The 14,179-nt window shown below is 30.4% G+C and overlaps 1 protein-coding gene across 1 annotated transcript in view; it reads left to right on the top strand.

Moving 5' to 3' along the window:
* LOC113370316 (UDP-glucose:glycoprotein glucosyltransferase) overlaps window positions 1-14,179 on the top strand; it is a 402,309-nt gene that overhangs the window by 136,427 nt on the left and 251,703 nt on the right. Inside the window, exon 10 of the mRNA XM_026610986.1 lies at window positions 2,242-2,423. Within this exon, the coding sequence (XP_026466771.1) occupies window positions 2,242-2,423 (182 nt within the window). The remainder of the gene's footprint in view (window positions 1-2,241; window positions 2,424-14,179) is intronic.

The raw sequence follows: 14,179 nt of genomic DNA, 5'->3' as shown, positions 1-14,179 counted from the left end.
ACATTTTCTTTATTTAATTATTTGTTTATTGTCGACGTTTCGGAACTAGGTACGTTCCATCTTCAGGACATCTGTCAAGAAACATGATCTTGATGAGATTTTAGCAAACAATATGTTTAGGAAAAGAAAATAGATTTTTCTTAAGTAATGAATTAATTGCAAAAAAATATAATAATGTACAGAAATATGATAATATGTTCAAAATGAAAATGATAAAAATGATAAAAATAAATGAGTGGATTATCAGAACAGGATATTAAACATAATAGAAAATTTTTTGAAAGTTATGGAAAATTTTTTAAGAAAAGGTTAATGACAAAGTTGAATTAATTACCTGTATGTTTGAATATTTGTTAGCACTTTTTCACTAAACAAGCTTTTTTAACAAAAATGAATTTGTGAGTTAATTTTCCGCCGAATAATTAGATTTTGTAAATCAAAATTACTAAAAGATTTGTCTTTTTTAAAATTATTATTTGAAAACACAAATAATATTGTTCTCTGGATGTTGTTCGATTGGCTTTTGAAAATTAACTAATTGAAACTGGTGTGTCCTTTGTAACACGTGTAAACACTTGAACGAGAGATGTGGGATTGTATGTGTGTGTTTTTATATGTTAGGGTGTGAATACTTAAATTGTTGATCTTAAAAGGAAGTCTATATTAATTGTTTGTCAAAAAGTGTAAAAAATTTAAATATGAATCATGTAATAGGTTGTGCTCTGATCTAATGTTGACACTGTTAGAAACATTTATGAGAATGAGACAACTCTCCGCGAATAACCTTCTAAAGATGCAACTTTCATGATATAAAATCTTTGGAGTGAAATTAAATGAATGGGCGTTTTCTATAGAGTGTTGTACTAGGGTACTTTTGAAATTTTTTTGTTTATGGTGGACCACACTTAGTTCATGTTGTCTCATTCTCTTGTGTACATATTGGGAGGTTTGTCCAATATATTGAAAAGCACAGTCATTACAAGAAACAGAATATACTACATTAGTATTGAGATTGGATGGGGTAGGGGATTTAATGTTCGTAAAGAATTGGTTAAAGGAGTGTAAGGATGAGCCTGATACTAAAATGTTTTCTTCTAACAAAATTTTGGCAAAATAATAATATAAATCTTCAACGTATGGTATGCTGCAGTAAATAAGATTGGTGTTTTTGATGTTAGTACTGGTATTGGGAGAATTAATTTGTGTTTTTAAGAAAGTTCGTCTTTTTTGAATAACTGAATGAATGAGATTTTTTGGGTAACCATTTTCAATTAGAGTTATTTTTACTAGGGATAAATTTTGTGGATGGAAAGTTTGGTGAGACAACAAAATAGCATGGTCTGTAAGGGAAATAATAGTGTTTATCTTATAGTTTCTGGGACAGTATGAGGAATAGTGTAAGTATCTACCCGACCATGTAGTTTTTCTATACCAATTTGTTCGAATAAAGTTATTAGTGTTGTAAACGGATACATCCAAGAAATTAAGTCTGTTGTTATTTTGTAGTTCATGTGTGAAAATTATATTATTGTTAAAATTATTGAAGAGATCTAGTACTGTGTTTATATGATTTTTGTTAATGATAAAAAAAGTGTCATCTACATATCTAATATAAAAGTTAATTTGAAATTTTAAAGTTGAGAAAACGGAAATTTCTAGTGTTTGTAAAACTAAGTCGATGATTCCGGGAGATAAGGGACATCCCATAGCTGCGCCTTTAATTTGAGAATAAAAGTTGTCTTGGCAATGGAAATAGGAGTAATTTAAAATAGTGTTGATAATATGAGTGAAGACTGTTTTCGGAAAGTCAGTAAAGTTACAAATTGTGTGCCAACGTTTATCGATTGAGTTTAGGATTATATACATTTAGGAACATATTTAGTTTAGGAACATATTATCATATTTCTGTACATTATTATATTTTTTTGCAATTAATTCATTACTTAAGAAAAATCTATTTTCTTTTCCTAAACATATTGTTTGCTAAAATCTCATCAAGATCATGTTTCTTGACAGATGTCCTGAAGATGGAACGTACCTAGTTCCGAAACGTCGACAATAAACAAATAATTAAATAAAGAAATTGTTTTTTTTTTAAAACTTTTCTTGTTTTTTATTTTGTATTATTTTTGGATTCTTGTTCGAAACTCTACAAAATATATATATATATATATATATATATATATATATGTGTGTGTGTGTGCGTGTTCATAATTATAATTGTTTTTATTATTAATATAGGCTCTATTAAACGGCGTTCCTTTGCCAACCGCACAATTAAATTCTGACGAATTTGAAGAAGCTGTTTTAACTGAAATTTTACATCAAACACCCATAATTCAAAAAGCTATTTATAAAGGAGATTTGCAGGATCACCATAATGTTGTGGATTTTTTAATGTCTAAGCCACATGTGATGCCAAGGTAATTGTTGTTTTTTATAAATTGTATATGGCTTGCTTTTATAGCTAGTATATGGTTGCTGAATTTATGTCGTATAATATCATTTTATTTTCGAAGGGTTCAAATCATATGTGCAAAAATTGTTTTGAGGAATACTAAATTGGTGTAGAGCGTAGTTTATTATTATTTGGATATTTTACAATGTGTTTATCAAAAAAGTTAGTTCATAATCACTTAAAATCAGTTTTGAATAGTTTCTTTCGATAATGCGTGATCTGTAAGATACAGCACAACTTTCTTTATTACTGGTATTATGCTCTTTGCTCTCTAACTTAAATTAGACACGTTTTCTCGTGTGCTTCGGTGATCTTGATAAACAAACGGCTTTTTGCACCGTCTTATCAAGTTGTACTACGAATGTATATAATCAATTTCTGTGTCCACCAATGGTGGACCGCTTCTCTCAATTGGATGGCTAATTGCGAATTTCTGTTAGACTTTTGTGGATAGTTGTCTAGTCGCTGTCTCTGCCGTCCAAAGTAGATAAGACATTTGGCAAAACCGCCATGAAACGGTACATCGTTTTTTTTCACACTTTCTCCTTATTAATATTACTCAATATGACACGTTTGTCTTGCAATCAGTGCGCTTCTAAAATATTTTTTGAAATTATATGTATATACGTATATACGCATATTTGAATATCTATCCTTCTATCTATATATCTATATCTATCTTATATAAAAATTCTTCTGTAATGATGTATGAAAGGATACTCCTTCTAAACGATTTGTTAAAGATAAAATGATAACAATCATTTGTTAAAGAATACGGCGTAACTTCTAATCGTGCGATGGTGCAGTGTGTGGTGTGCAATTCATTGTGTTGGTGTGAGTGGTTGGTTATGTGTTGTATCTTTTACCTTGCAAGTCGGTATGAAGACTTCTTCTCGAATGATATTAGCTTCAAAGGAAGTCATGCGAAAGCAGTTATTGTATTCAAGGATGTGTTGAAGAAAATGGCTGGAAACGGGACCACTTCCATCGAACAATGATTTTAGTGGCGGTGGTGGTGTAAGTAAGTAATTGATCCAGTTTGACTTTTCCACTTGCGCAGCACAATCCAGCCGTTTCTCTTTTGAACTTTAACGCATTGCAATATCGGCTTATAGTCGTCATTGGTCCATTATCAAAATTTTCATCATCACTGTAGTTCACAGTGGGATCATATTGGAATGCCAAGCGATTGTATGATGCCAATGATCTCCGTGTGGTCACACGTTGTTTCAATCGGGCATTTTCTCTTAATATATTTTGTCTTTCTTTGCTTAAATTCTGTGAATACACTTGTTGCTGGCTTGCATATCTTGTGCGGCGGCCGATGTTTGCACGTCGTCCTCTAGGCATTTTGGAGTATAGACAGAGTGGTGAATTTATCCTCAAACTATACACATAATATACACAGTTTAACTTACCACCTTAAAGACATATGCCTGCTGTTGAAATTGAATAAAAATTTGCACAATACACGTGATTGATTTGATGGTTTCCAATTGAAATGTTAAGAAACAAATAACTTATTTTTTTTTACTTTTTTCACAATTTCACAGTGAACACAATACCTTTTTGTCACATGATATTAGCTGGGCAGAGAACAATGAGTAGCTGTCAAACAAATGAGTAGCAGTCAAACAACGTATCACTCACCGGCGTCATCTACTTAAAATATTATGTATGTGAAAAAAGATTTTCCTTCTTTTCTGTTGAAGTTTTTCTTCAATTTTTGTTGCTATAAACCTTACGAAGCCCGAGACCTTTCTAACGAATGCAAAACCGTCGAAATCGGTTCGTGCGTTCTGGAGTTATAGCGTCAGGAAGGAAAACCCTACTTATTTTTATATATGTACTAGCAAACCTGGCGTACTCCGTTTCGCCACCATATGGTTTCGTGAGAGAGATGAAGAATTTTTTTTTGTTTTATATTTGAAAAGAGTAAAACTTGAACTTCTCTAAGTAAATGAAAGTGAATCCAAAGTAAATACTGAATGGAAGAGTTATACGTGTCTGCAAATTATCCTTTTCATTGAAGTGCTCTTTGGTAAACCACATTTTTTGTTTTTTGGTCTGGCGTTAACACAAACAATGCGGATGTTTTCCCAACTCGTGAACACGCAACATATAACTGCCCATGTGAAAAACAATGATTTTCTAAATTTATTCCGCAAACACTAAGCGATTTTCTATGCGACTTGTCAATTGCCATTGCGAACGCAAGGCGAACTGGAAATTGCAATTGTTTGAAGTCAAACGGAAGAACAGCCGGAATCATTGGTATTCGAGGAATACATACATTTTCAAGTGCGTACTTTCCGTTAATAATTCAAATTACGCAATATCATAATAACTGTACCTACTCTGAGTTGCAAGTTACGTGGTGGAAGTATCCCCGCCTGTCACGCGAGAGACCGGGGTTCGATTTCCCACCGTGGAGTACTTTTATTTATTTTATTAATAATAATTATAAATCTTTATAAATCATCACACATAATTATGTATCTTTTTTATTACTGCAAATTCAAGCGCGTGTCCTCTGTTGGAGATTGGGGTTCGATTTTCCGCCGGGGAGTACCTCTGTACTCATGTATAAATTTGTTTATTATAATATACTAATATTTACCGTTTACTTAAAAATAATAATTATTGTTTTTTAAATTACTCTTCACGCCAAAATGCATATACATTTATAATATGAGCGATGTTAAATGTAGAACTGCTTTAAATAAAATGATTAGTCTCAATTATCACACTATTTTGGAAATTGAAGTCTTTTAAACGGTATAACATAACCGTTTAATGGATTAAATTAATTTAATTTTTTATTATTTAAGATATCAAATATTGCATCTTAAACTTCTTCTAATCGATATCGTGAGGGCCGAATTGTATGCATTCATCTTTACTTTCCCATTTGTTGTTTTAAAGTGAAATTTTTACAAATTTTAAAAATATTGTGGAAAGATTAGTAGAAGATGCAAAGAAATTATATATTGAACAAAAAAACTATATTGAAAATTTAATATCCGAATCTTGTGTTGGCGCCCCTAAGGTGTGCGCTCGTATTTTCCGCATTAAAGGTAGAACCTGATTAATACTCAATTTCATATTTTAAGTGAATTTATTTGTCATATCCTGTTTATATGCGTATCATTCAATCTGCCAAACATCATATACTGTATTTTATATTATTTTAATTTCTGGCTAATCTCAGCTGTTTTTTGGCAATAATAATGTAGACATTTCATTTTTCTAATCCATAATCATACATTTATTATACATATTCTAAAATTGTCTAGGTTCATAAGTAAATTGAAATTTTTGGTAGATGATAGTTTTCATTTGTTTTCAATGCAAACAATGACATGCCGTTTTTCACATTTTTTTGCATTTATTTCTACGATATTGCACATACATTCCAGTACTTTATAATCACATACATCCTAGAAATTTTTCTTAACAAACTTCAGAAAGATTTATCAAAATCCGCATATTCGTTTAGAAGGAGTATAAGGTGAGTGCTTGTAATTTAATAATCTTTCGTTAATCCGCACTTGCAAATCATTTCTTGCAAAAAATCATTTCTTGAAAAAATTTTGGCTCTTGAAAAATCAATATTTAAATTGAAAAAAACTAATACTGATCAAGAATCTACTATTGGCGGTCTCAGATTGATATGTGAAGAGCACCAATTATAAATTAAGGACTTAAGCGATGAATTTATGGAATACAAAAAAGATAATAATAACAACACTGAAAGCGAGAGAAACCATGAATTACATGATCTTAATGGAAAAATGTTTGAAATGGAGAAAGAAATTTCGGAGTATCAACACAAAATTAAAAATCTAAACGAATCTATAACTAATCTCAGTTTGAAAAATAATAACGTTAGTGGTGAATTGGCTTAATTAAAATTAATCTACAAAAATATAATAGACAGGCAAAACCCAGTTAACCAAACGCAATCCGAGTCAAATGCAACAACAACTAGCATTCACATCGCTCACAACAGAACGGCATTGGATAGAAATGTATCAATGGATTATGCTACAAGAACGATTAAACCGAACATTTTTGTTTATGCTGATCAATAGGGCCAGGGTCTACTTTCGAAAGTCAAACATGATAGCTTTCATAAGTATAATTTGAGACTAACTACAAAACCTGGTGCAAAACTGGACTCGCTTCTAGAAAAATCCCATAATTCTTTTTCTGAAAATGACTTTGTTGTCATAATTGGAGGATCCAATGATACTAATCCGTGTGAAGCATCAATGAATATTTTAAATTTTGTTACTAATTGCAAGGCCCAAATAATAATTTTTCCAACGTTATATAATAATTTTTTAAATTGTAAGTTACTTAACAATCATCTAAAACTATCGTTAAGAATAACTAAATGTATTTTAGTTACTAATTTTAATTATTATAAAAACTATCTTCAATTTATCGCAGAACAAATACTTTACGAAGTCAATTTGAATGTTTACAAAAAATCTTTTCTACATTATAATTTTCGACATACTTCTCCGAAAAGAGATAAATTTCATAGCAATGGGTCTAAACACAGAGAAAAAAATCATCATATTAATAACACATTACTTTACTGAAACAATAGAGACTTTAATGTATACAACATCACTCAATCTACCAGTCAGTCAAAAATCACTGATTTTTTCTCAGTCAAGAAAATAGTTCCTACCAATATCCCACCTCTTCCAGTTTTGGCTAATACTGCTTCACAAATAATAACCAACTCATCACATAACTTTCGTTTCATCTAAATCAAATTTTGGCATACTTTTTCAAAATATTCAAAACCTATCTAATAAGTTAAATAAAATCGATATTGTATTGCAAGATGTTAAAGCCTCTGTTGTCTGTTTTGCCGAGCATTGGCTTAAAGAGACTGAACTCAAATTGATAAAAATAAATGGTTATAAGCTTTGCTCATACTTCTGTAGAAGTGTTTACGGACATGGTGGAGTTTGCATTTTTAGTTCAATACAAATTGAATGTAAACTAATTTTCTCTAAAATTTCTCAAATTGAAAAGCTTTTTGAATACTGCATAGCAGAAATAACTTTTAAAGATTTTTCTATTTGCCTTATCTGTGTATATCGTTCACCAGACCAAAATAAATTACGTTTTATTCAATTACTTTATGATCTTATTAACGAGCTATATAATAAATACAATAAACTGATTTTTTGTGGTGATTTTAATATTCATTTTGACTAAGCAAATATTATTCAAATGATCTTAAAAATCAATTATATTCTTTTGGTCTTAAACAGATTATATTTGAGCCAACTCGAGTATCTAATAAAAGTTCATCCTGCATCGACAACTTTTACACTAATTTGAATGTCTCGTATTCTTCTATATTAAACACAACCCTATCTGATCATTTTGGCATTTTTCTTAGTATACCACAATACCGTGACGTTATACCTAAACAATATAAATATATCAGACGATTTAGTAATTCAAATAAAATTATATTTTTACATTTACTTAATAAGGAATGATGGAATTCTGTAACAACTGCTTGTGATGGTATTTCAAGTTTTAACAATTTTATATCTATTTTCTACAATAAATTTAATATTGCATTTCCATATATAAAGTCATCATGTAACAATAACAGTGCAGTTAATCGATGTTTTTGGCAAACAAAAGGCATCTTAATTTCTTTTAAAAAACTGAAACTGTTTGAAATACTATCTAAATATAACTGTGATATCGGTTTTATTGAATATTTTAATATAAAGATATTTTCAATAGCGTAGTTGATTTAGCCAAAATTAAATACAATGATAGTTTGATAAAATGTTCTTGCAACAAACCAAAAACTATATGGTCACTGATTAAATCTGAAATCGATATTGGCAAGCATGATCAACAAATTGATTTTCTTACCATTAATGATGTTAAGATTTATGAACCCCAAACCATAGTTAACAAGTTTAATAATTTTTTCATAAACGAAGCAGCTATTATTACGTCAGTACTTACAAATATAAATAACAATCGCGTCATTAGTGAACTTTCTCTAATTTTTACAGGATCGTCTGACACTATTTATCTTTTTCCGGTAACTCTAGATGAAATTTCAGAAGCATTTCTTAGCCTTAAAAGTAATTTTAGCTCAGGCCCTGATGAAATTCCCAGTTTTATATTGAAAGAATTTTATTCAAATTTTGCTGAGCCATTCTTATTATGTATTAATAAATTAATTTGTGATAGGGTCTACCCACAGCACCCTAAGATATCAAAAAGCCCCCTTTTTAAAAAAGGTAAACGTGATTTAATAAATAACTACAGACCCATTTCCCTACTTAATTCACTTAACAAAGTTTTCGAAAAAATTCTATTTAAAAGATTTTTATATTTTTTCAATAAGCACAAAATATTCTACCAAAATCAACATGGGTTTCGCAAAGGAAATTCAGCGTCCCATACTCTTTTTGACCTCATACGCGGTATTAGTGAATCCTTTGAAAATAACAGTTATTGTGTGGCGGTATTTTGTGACTTGTCCAAGGCCTTTGACTGCATTTCTCACGAAATTTTGCTCAATAAATTAGAACGATATGGTATCAGGGGAAAGGCACATTGCCTGGTCAAGTCGTATCTTAATGACAGATCACAATGTGTTCATTTAAATCGAAACGGGATAACATTTGTTTCTAACAATATGAATTTAAAGATGGGGGTTCCACAAGGGTCTGTGCTAGTACCACTTCTTTTCCTTATTTATATAAATGTCCTGCCCCAGTGTACTAATCTGTGTGACTTCATCTTATTTGCAGATGATACATGTTTAGTCATTAAAGCAAAAACTCACGAACAAATATTAACAAAACTCAATAATGTCATGCTAATCATCAGTTTCTAATTGGTTTCAAAATAATAATCTTGTATTGAATAATAACAAAACAAAATTAATTTCTTTTAATAATAATAATAAAATTTGTCGAGATATTTCCCCGTACATCTTTAATAATAACACTTATGAGTTTTTGAATAATACAAAATTTCTTGATATAAATATTAGTAACAATATGAAATGGGACCATCACATAATTAACACTCTGAATCCTAAATTATCAAAAACCTGCTTTATGCTTCGTAATTTAAAATTGAAAGTAAGCAAAGAGAGCCTTCTCACAATTTATTACTCATATTTTTATTCTAACGTAATTTACGGCATTCAATTTTGGGGGTTTTCACCATTACTAACATCAGTTTTTCAATTACAGAAAAAAGCAATCAGAGTTATGTTTTCCCTTTCGTCCACTACATCTTGTCGACCTTTTTTCCATGAGCACAAGATTCTACCCGTTCCATGTATTTTTCTCCTAATCACCCTCTGTTTTATAAAAAATAATGGTAACCTGTTTAATTTAAGCCCAAATCCCGAATGTATTTATTATGACACAAGACATAAACTTGTAAAATGTCCCACATTGAAACTGGCCTCCTCATTTAATACCTTAGATGGTTTGGGCATAATGCTTTACAATAAGTTGCCACTAGGTATTAGAGAAGTTGGAAATAGGAAATTTTATAAACTACTCAACACATTTTTTAAAGAGCAAGTGTTTTACTCTATTGATGAGTATTTGAGTTTTAACATTCAATAAATTATTCTGTGAAAATTAGAATAAGATTTTTAAGTGAACATTTGTTTTTTTTTTTAAATTATATTTCATTTTTATATTGTATGTATTATTATCTATTAATTTAAGTTATGATAATAATTGTTTAAATATAAATATAAATATTTAGTTTGTATGAGAAAAAGGAAAGGCTGTTTTTAGCATTTTCCTGGCAATTACTCGATTTTTTTCTCGCCGTAAGAACCATCCTTGGACTTCAACGAACATTTTAAAAAAATAATTGGCCAAATTGCTCCAGGCATTATTGAGTTATGCGCTTACCAACACATTTTACGATTCATTTTTATATATAAGATTCGACATATTGACATTTTTGTTATTGGTATTTCAAAAGCCTGTCCTCGGTAACTCCAGAGAGTTCAAAAACTCCGTTGGATAATTTACTACATCATCGGGATTTGTTATGGAATCAATGGATTTGTATGTCACCAAATTGCCAGCAATTTTTGATTGAATGGTGAAATTCAGTGCGTGTACATCATTATTCTTGCGTCAAGAATTGTAAACAAGTAAGAGCTAATTGAGAGTCCACAAATCGGCAAAAGTTGTTGGTAAGAGTAATTAATCAAAGTAGCTATTAAACAATGTATCTACCGGCGCCATCTACTTAAACTATTGGTTTGTAGTACATGCTAAGTAATAGAGATGACGCTGCATGTGAAAAACGATATTTCCGCTTTTCTGGATTTTTTTCTTCAATTTTCTTTGCTATAAACCTTACGGAGCTCGAGACCTTTCCAACGAATGCAAAATTGTCGAAATCGGTCCGTGCGTTCTGGAGTTATATCATCAGGAAGGAAAACCCGACTTACTTTTATTAACTTCCCGTAGGGTAAGTTATAGTAATCGTCCAAAAATCGAAATCAAAAATTTTTACATTTCTCGACGTTTTGAAGGTTTTTGAACATTTTGGCATACTTCAGAAAAAATGGATGTGTGTGTGTGTGTGTGTGTGTGTGTGTGTGTGTTTTGTATGTCCGCTTTTTTTCGTCCACGTTTTCGGGCGCACGGATCAACCGATTTGAATGGTTTAAAAAACATTCGATTCCTATTGATAGGGAGATGTGCTGATTAGTTTTTGGCAAAGGCAGGTCCAGCCGTTACGGAGATATGGAGCAAAGAGTGCAGAAAATAGAAAGCGAGTTTTTGAGGGAACGGATCAACCGATTTGAATGGTTTAAAAAACATTCGATTCCTATTGATAGGGAGATGAGCTGGTTAGTTTTTGGCAAAGGTTGGCCCAGCGGTTCCGGAAATACAGAGCTAAATGTTAAAAGAATGGCAGTTTTTGAGAGAACTAAGTGTCCGATTTAAATTACCTAAAGAACTTTCTGCTTGTTTCAACAAAATAATTGATTTTGGAAAAAAAAATTTTTTGTTTCTAATTTTTTTTCAAAAATTTTTTTTTGTAATTTTGGATTAAAAATTCAAAAAATCACCCAAGCTAAGCACAGTCTAAGCGCCACTCTGGTACAAATGTTTACCCAATTGCGTTTAGACTGTTTATGTACTGGGGCACTTTTTCAATTTTGTGAAAATTATTGAAAAATGTGAAAATGCCGCCAAGCTAAGCACAGTATAAGTGAAAATGTCGCACAGAATTATTTGCAAATGCGTTTAGACTGTGACTATGCGGGGGCACTTTTTCAATTTTGTGGAAATTTGGCAACTATTTTTTTTTTTTGAAATTTGATTCGAAATGAAATGACGATTGTTAATGTTCTGGAGATGATAAATTGATTTATTTATAATTAACTTTCCGTAGGGTAAGTTATAGTAATCGCACAAAAATCGAAAATGAAAATTTTTATATATCTTTACGTTTCAAAGGTTTCTGAATATATTGGCATACCTTAGAGAAAATTGATGTATGTGTGTGTATGTGTGTGTGTGTGCGTGCATTTGTGTGTGTTCAGATACAAATTTTCGTCGACGATTTCGGGAACCGGGATGAAGCAATTTGAATAATTCAAAAAACATTCGATTCGTATTGATAAGGAGACGTGCTGATTAGTTTTTGTCAAAGGCAGGTCCGTTCCGAAGATATGGGGCAAAAAGGGCCACAAACGGTAACTCAGTTTTTAAGAGAACGGATCGTCCGGTTTGAATAATTCAAAAACATTTTACTTGCATTATCAAGATGAAGATTTCGGAGTCGGTTTCGGAGATATAGTAAAAAAAAGTAAAAAAAAAAAAATATTTGGCGGTCAACAATAATCATTAGACATTAGACATATGCACATCAAATTATCAGATATTTTTCAGAGATTTTAACAATATCAGAGATTTTAACAATAAGTATACATTTTGTTAACATTCCTATGGGTTCCGTACCAATGCTTATGCTTTAGACAGCGACGCGGCGCTTACGCGCTTCGATATTTAGTCTCTATGCATTAAAGCAGTACGATTGCTTTGAAAAAAAGTTCAGAATTTCCAAAATATTTCAAAATAAATTTTTCAACAAAATGTAAGTTTTTGTCAAAAATTTATATAGTTCCTCAAAATTCTATTTTTTTTCAGAGTAAATTTTTTTCAAAAATGTTAATCTTTTCAAAAAAAAAATAATTTTTGGTACGGGAAGTTCCAGCAATTTGCCTTAAGGCACGATGCCATGCGCCCCACTAGTATATATACTAGCTGACCCGACAGACGTTGTTCTGTACCCACGTCTACAATTTTTCAATATTTTATACTAATATTTACTGCTTAGTTAAAAATAATAATTACTGTTTTTTGAATTACTATTTACACCAATATATGAGTGATGTTGAATGTAGAACTGTGTCAAACAAAATGATTGTTCTCAATTCCCACAGTTAACAATTTAATTATTCATTTAACAAATATTAAAAAATGTTCAATAAAATTGTATATTAAAAATTTTACACTGCGATATATAGAACAAATTTCCAATAGCTCAATTTATTTTATTGCATTCAAGGGTTATATAGTATTTTTAGTCATACCTGTAGATGTGGATGTATAAATGAATGATTTTTTATTTATTCACGACTAAAACATTGATTTTCCAAATTTATCACACTAAAAATGATCGTCTTCCTTTGTGATTTATGGTTATAGCATAAGAAACACGTGATGAAAATTGAAATCTTTTAAAAAGTAAAAATTCAGAAAGAATTAATATATAGCATTCGCGGCAAAGGTGCAATATCACCTTTTATTTTTCTACCCAAAATAATTGCTTTCATAATGCTGCCTATAATTTTTATAATTCCGTACCATATTTTAACTGGCTTTTAGTAATTTTATTATCTAAGTTACATTTTTTTCTCCAATAAATCAATATACATTATTGCTTAAGTTTATATTTGAAGTGAATTAATTTGTCAAATCCTGTTTACATGTGCTCTATTCAACTTACGACCAACAAAATTATTGCTCTGTGAATTTTTTTACTGTGCTCCAATTTACTTGATATTTTGGAAATAGGCTAATCTTTATCTTAAGTTCAGAAGTGAAAACAATTTGCACTCCGTCACCATCCACCGCATTAATTGGATTATTACTCTTTTAATTCTGATTTTATCAGAACTTGTAATACACTATTTTAAAGGTGATCAAATGAGCTACAACTTTCTGTATCATAAATTTTACCGTAACTTCTCTTATTGTGAAACGGCGAAAGGTTAAAGAGCTCGAAAGACCTCTGGTTGGACAACCTAGCACTCCTTAATTAATCATACCTCTATCAATATTTGTGTAACGGAAAAACAATAAACAACAATAATTAGTCAGAAAAATACCTCGAATTTTCATATATATATATACTTTTATACGTATTCTTTCAGAGATATTATAATGAGAAATTGGATGTTTTTTTTTAATGTTTTTTTATGAAATCATGAGTTTTTTTTGAAAATCGTTTGTACTAAAGTTGTGGTATTTTCTAGAATCCATCAAGATCTCTTAAACCAAGTTAATTCTAGATGGAATACGATTATTTTTAAATTTGGTGGAAATGGCACTGAAAAACTATTTTATTTAAATGAAAAAACATTATATGCGTCTTTTA

This window comes from Ctenocephalides felis, unplaced genomic scaffold, assembly GCF_003426905.1.
Source record: "Ctenocephalides felis isolate EL2017-DRISC unplaced genomic scaffold, ASM342690v1 CF-g0.4_SCAFFOLD_01492, whole genome shotgun sequence".
Classification (NCBI taxonomy): domain Eukaryota; kingdom Metazoa; phylum Arthropoda; class Insecta; order Siphonaptera; family Pulicidae; genus Ctenocephalides; species Ctenocephalides felis.
The sequence above is the reverse complement of the archived record's forward strand: the minus strand, read 5'-3'. Positions and strand labels throughout refer to the sequence as shown.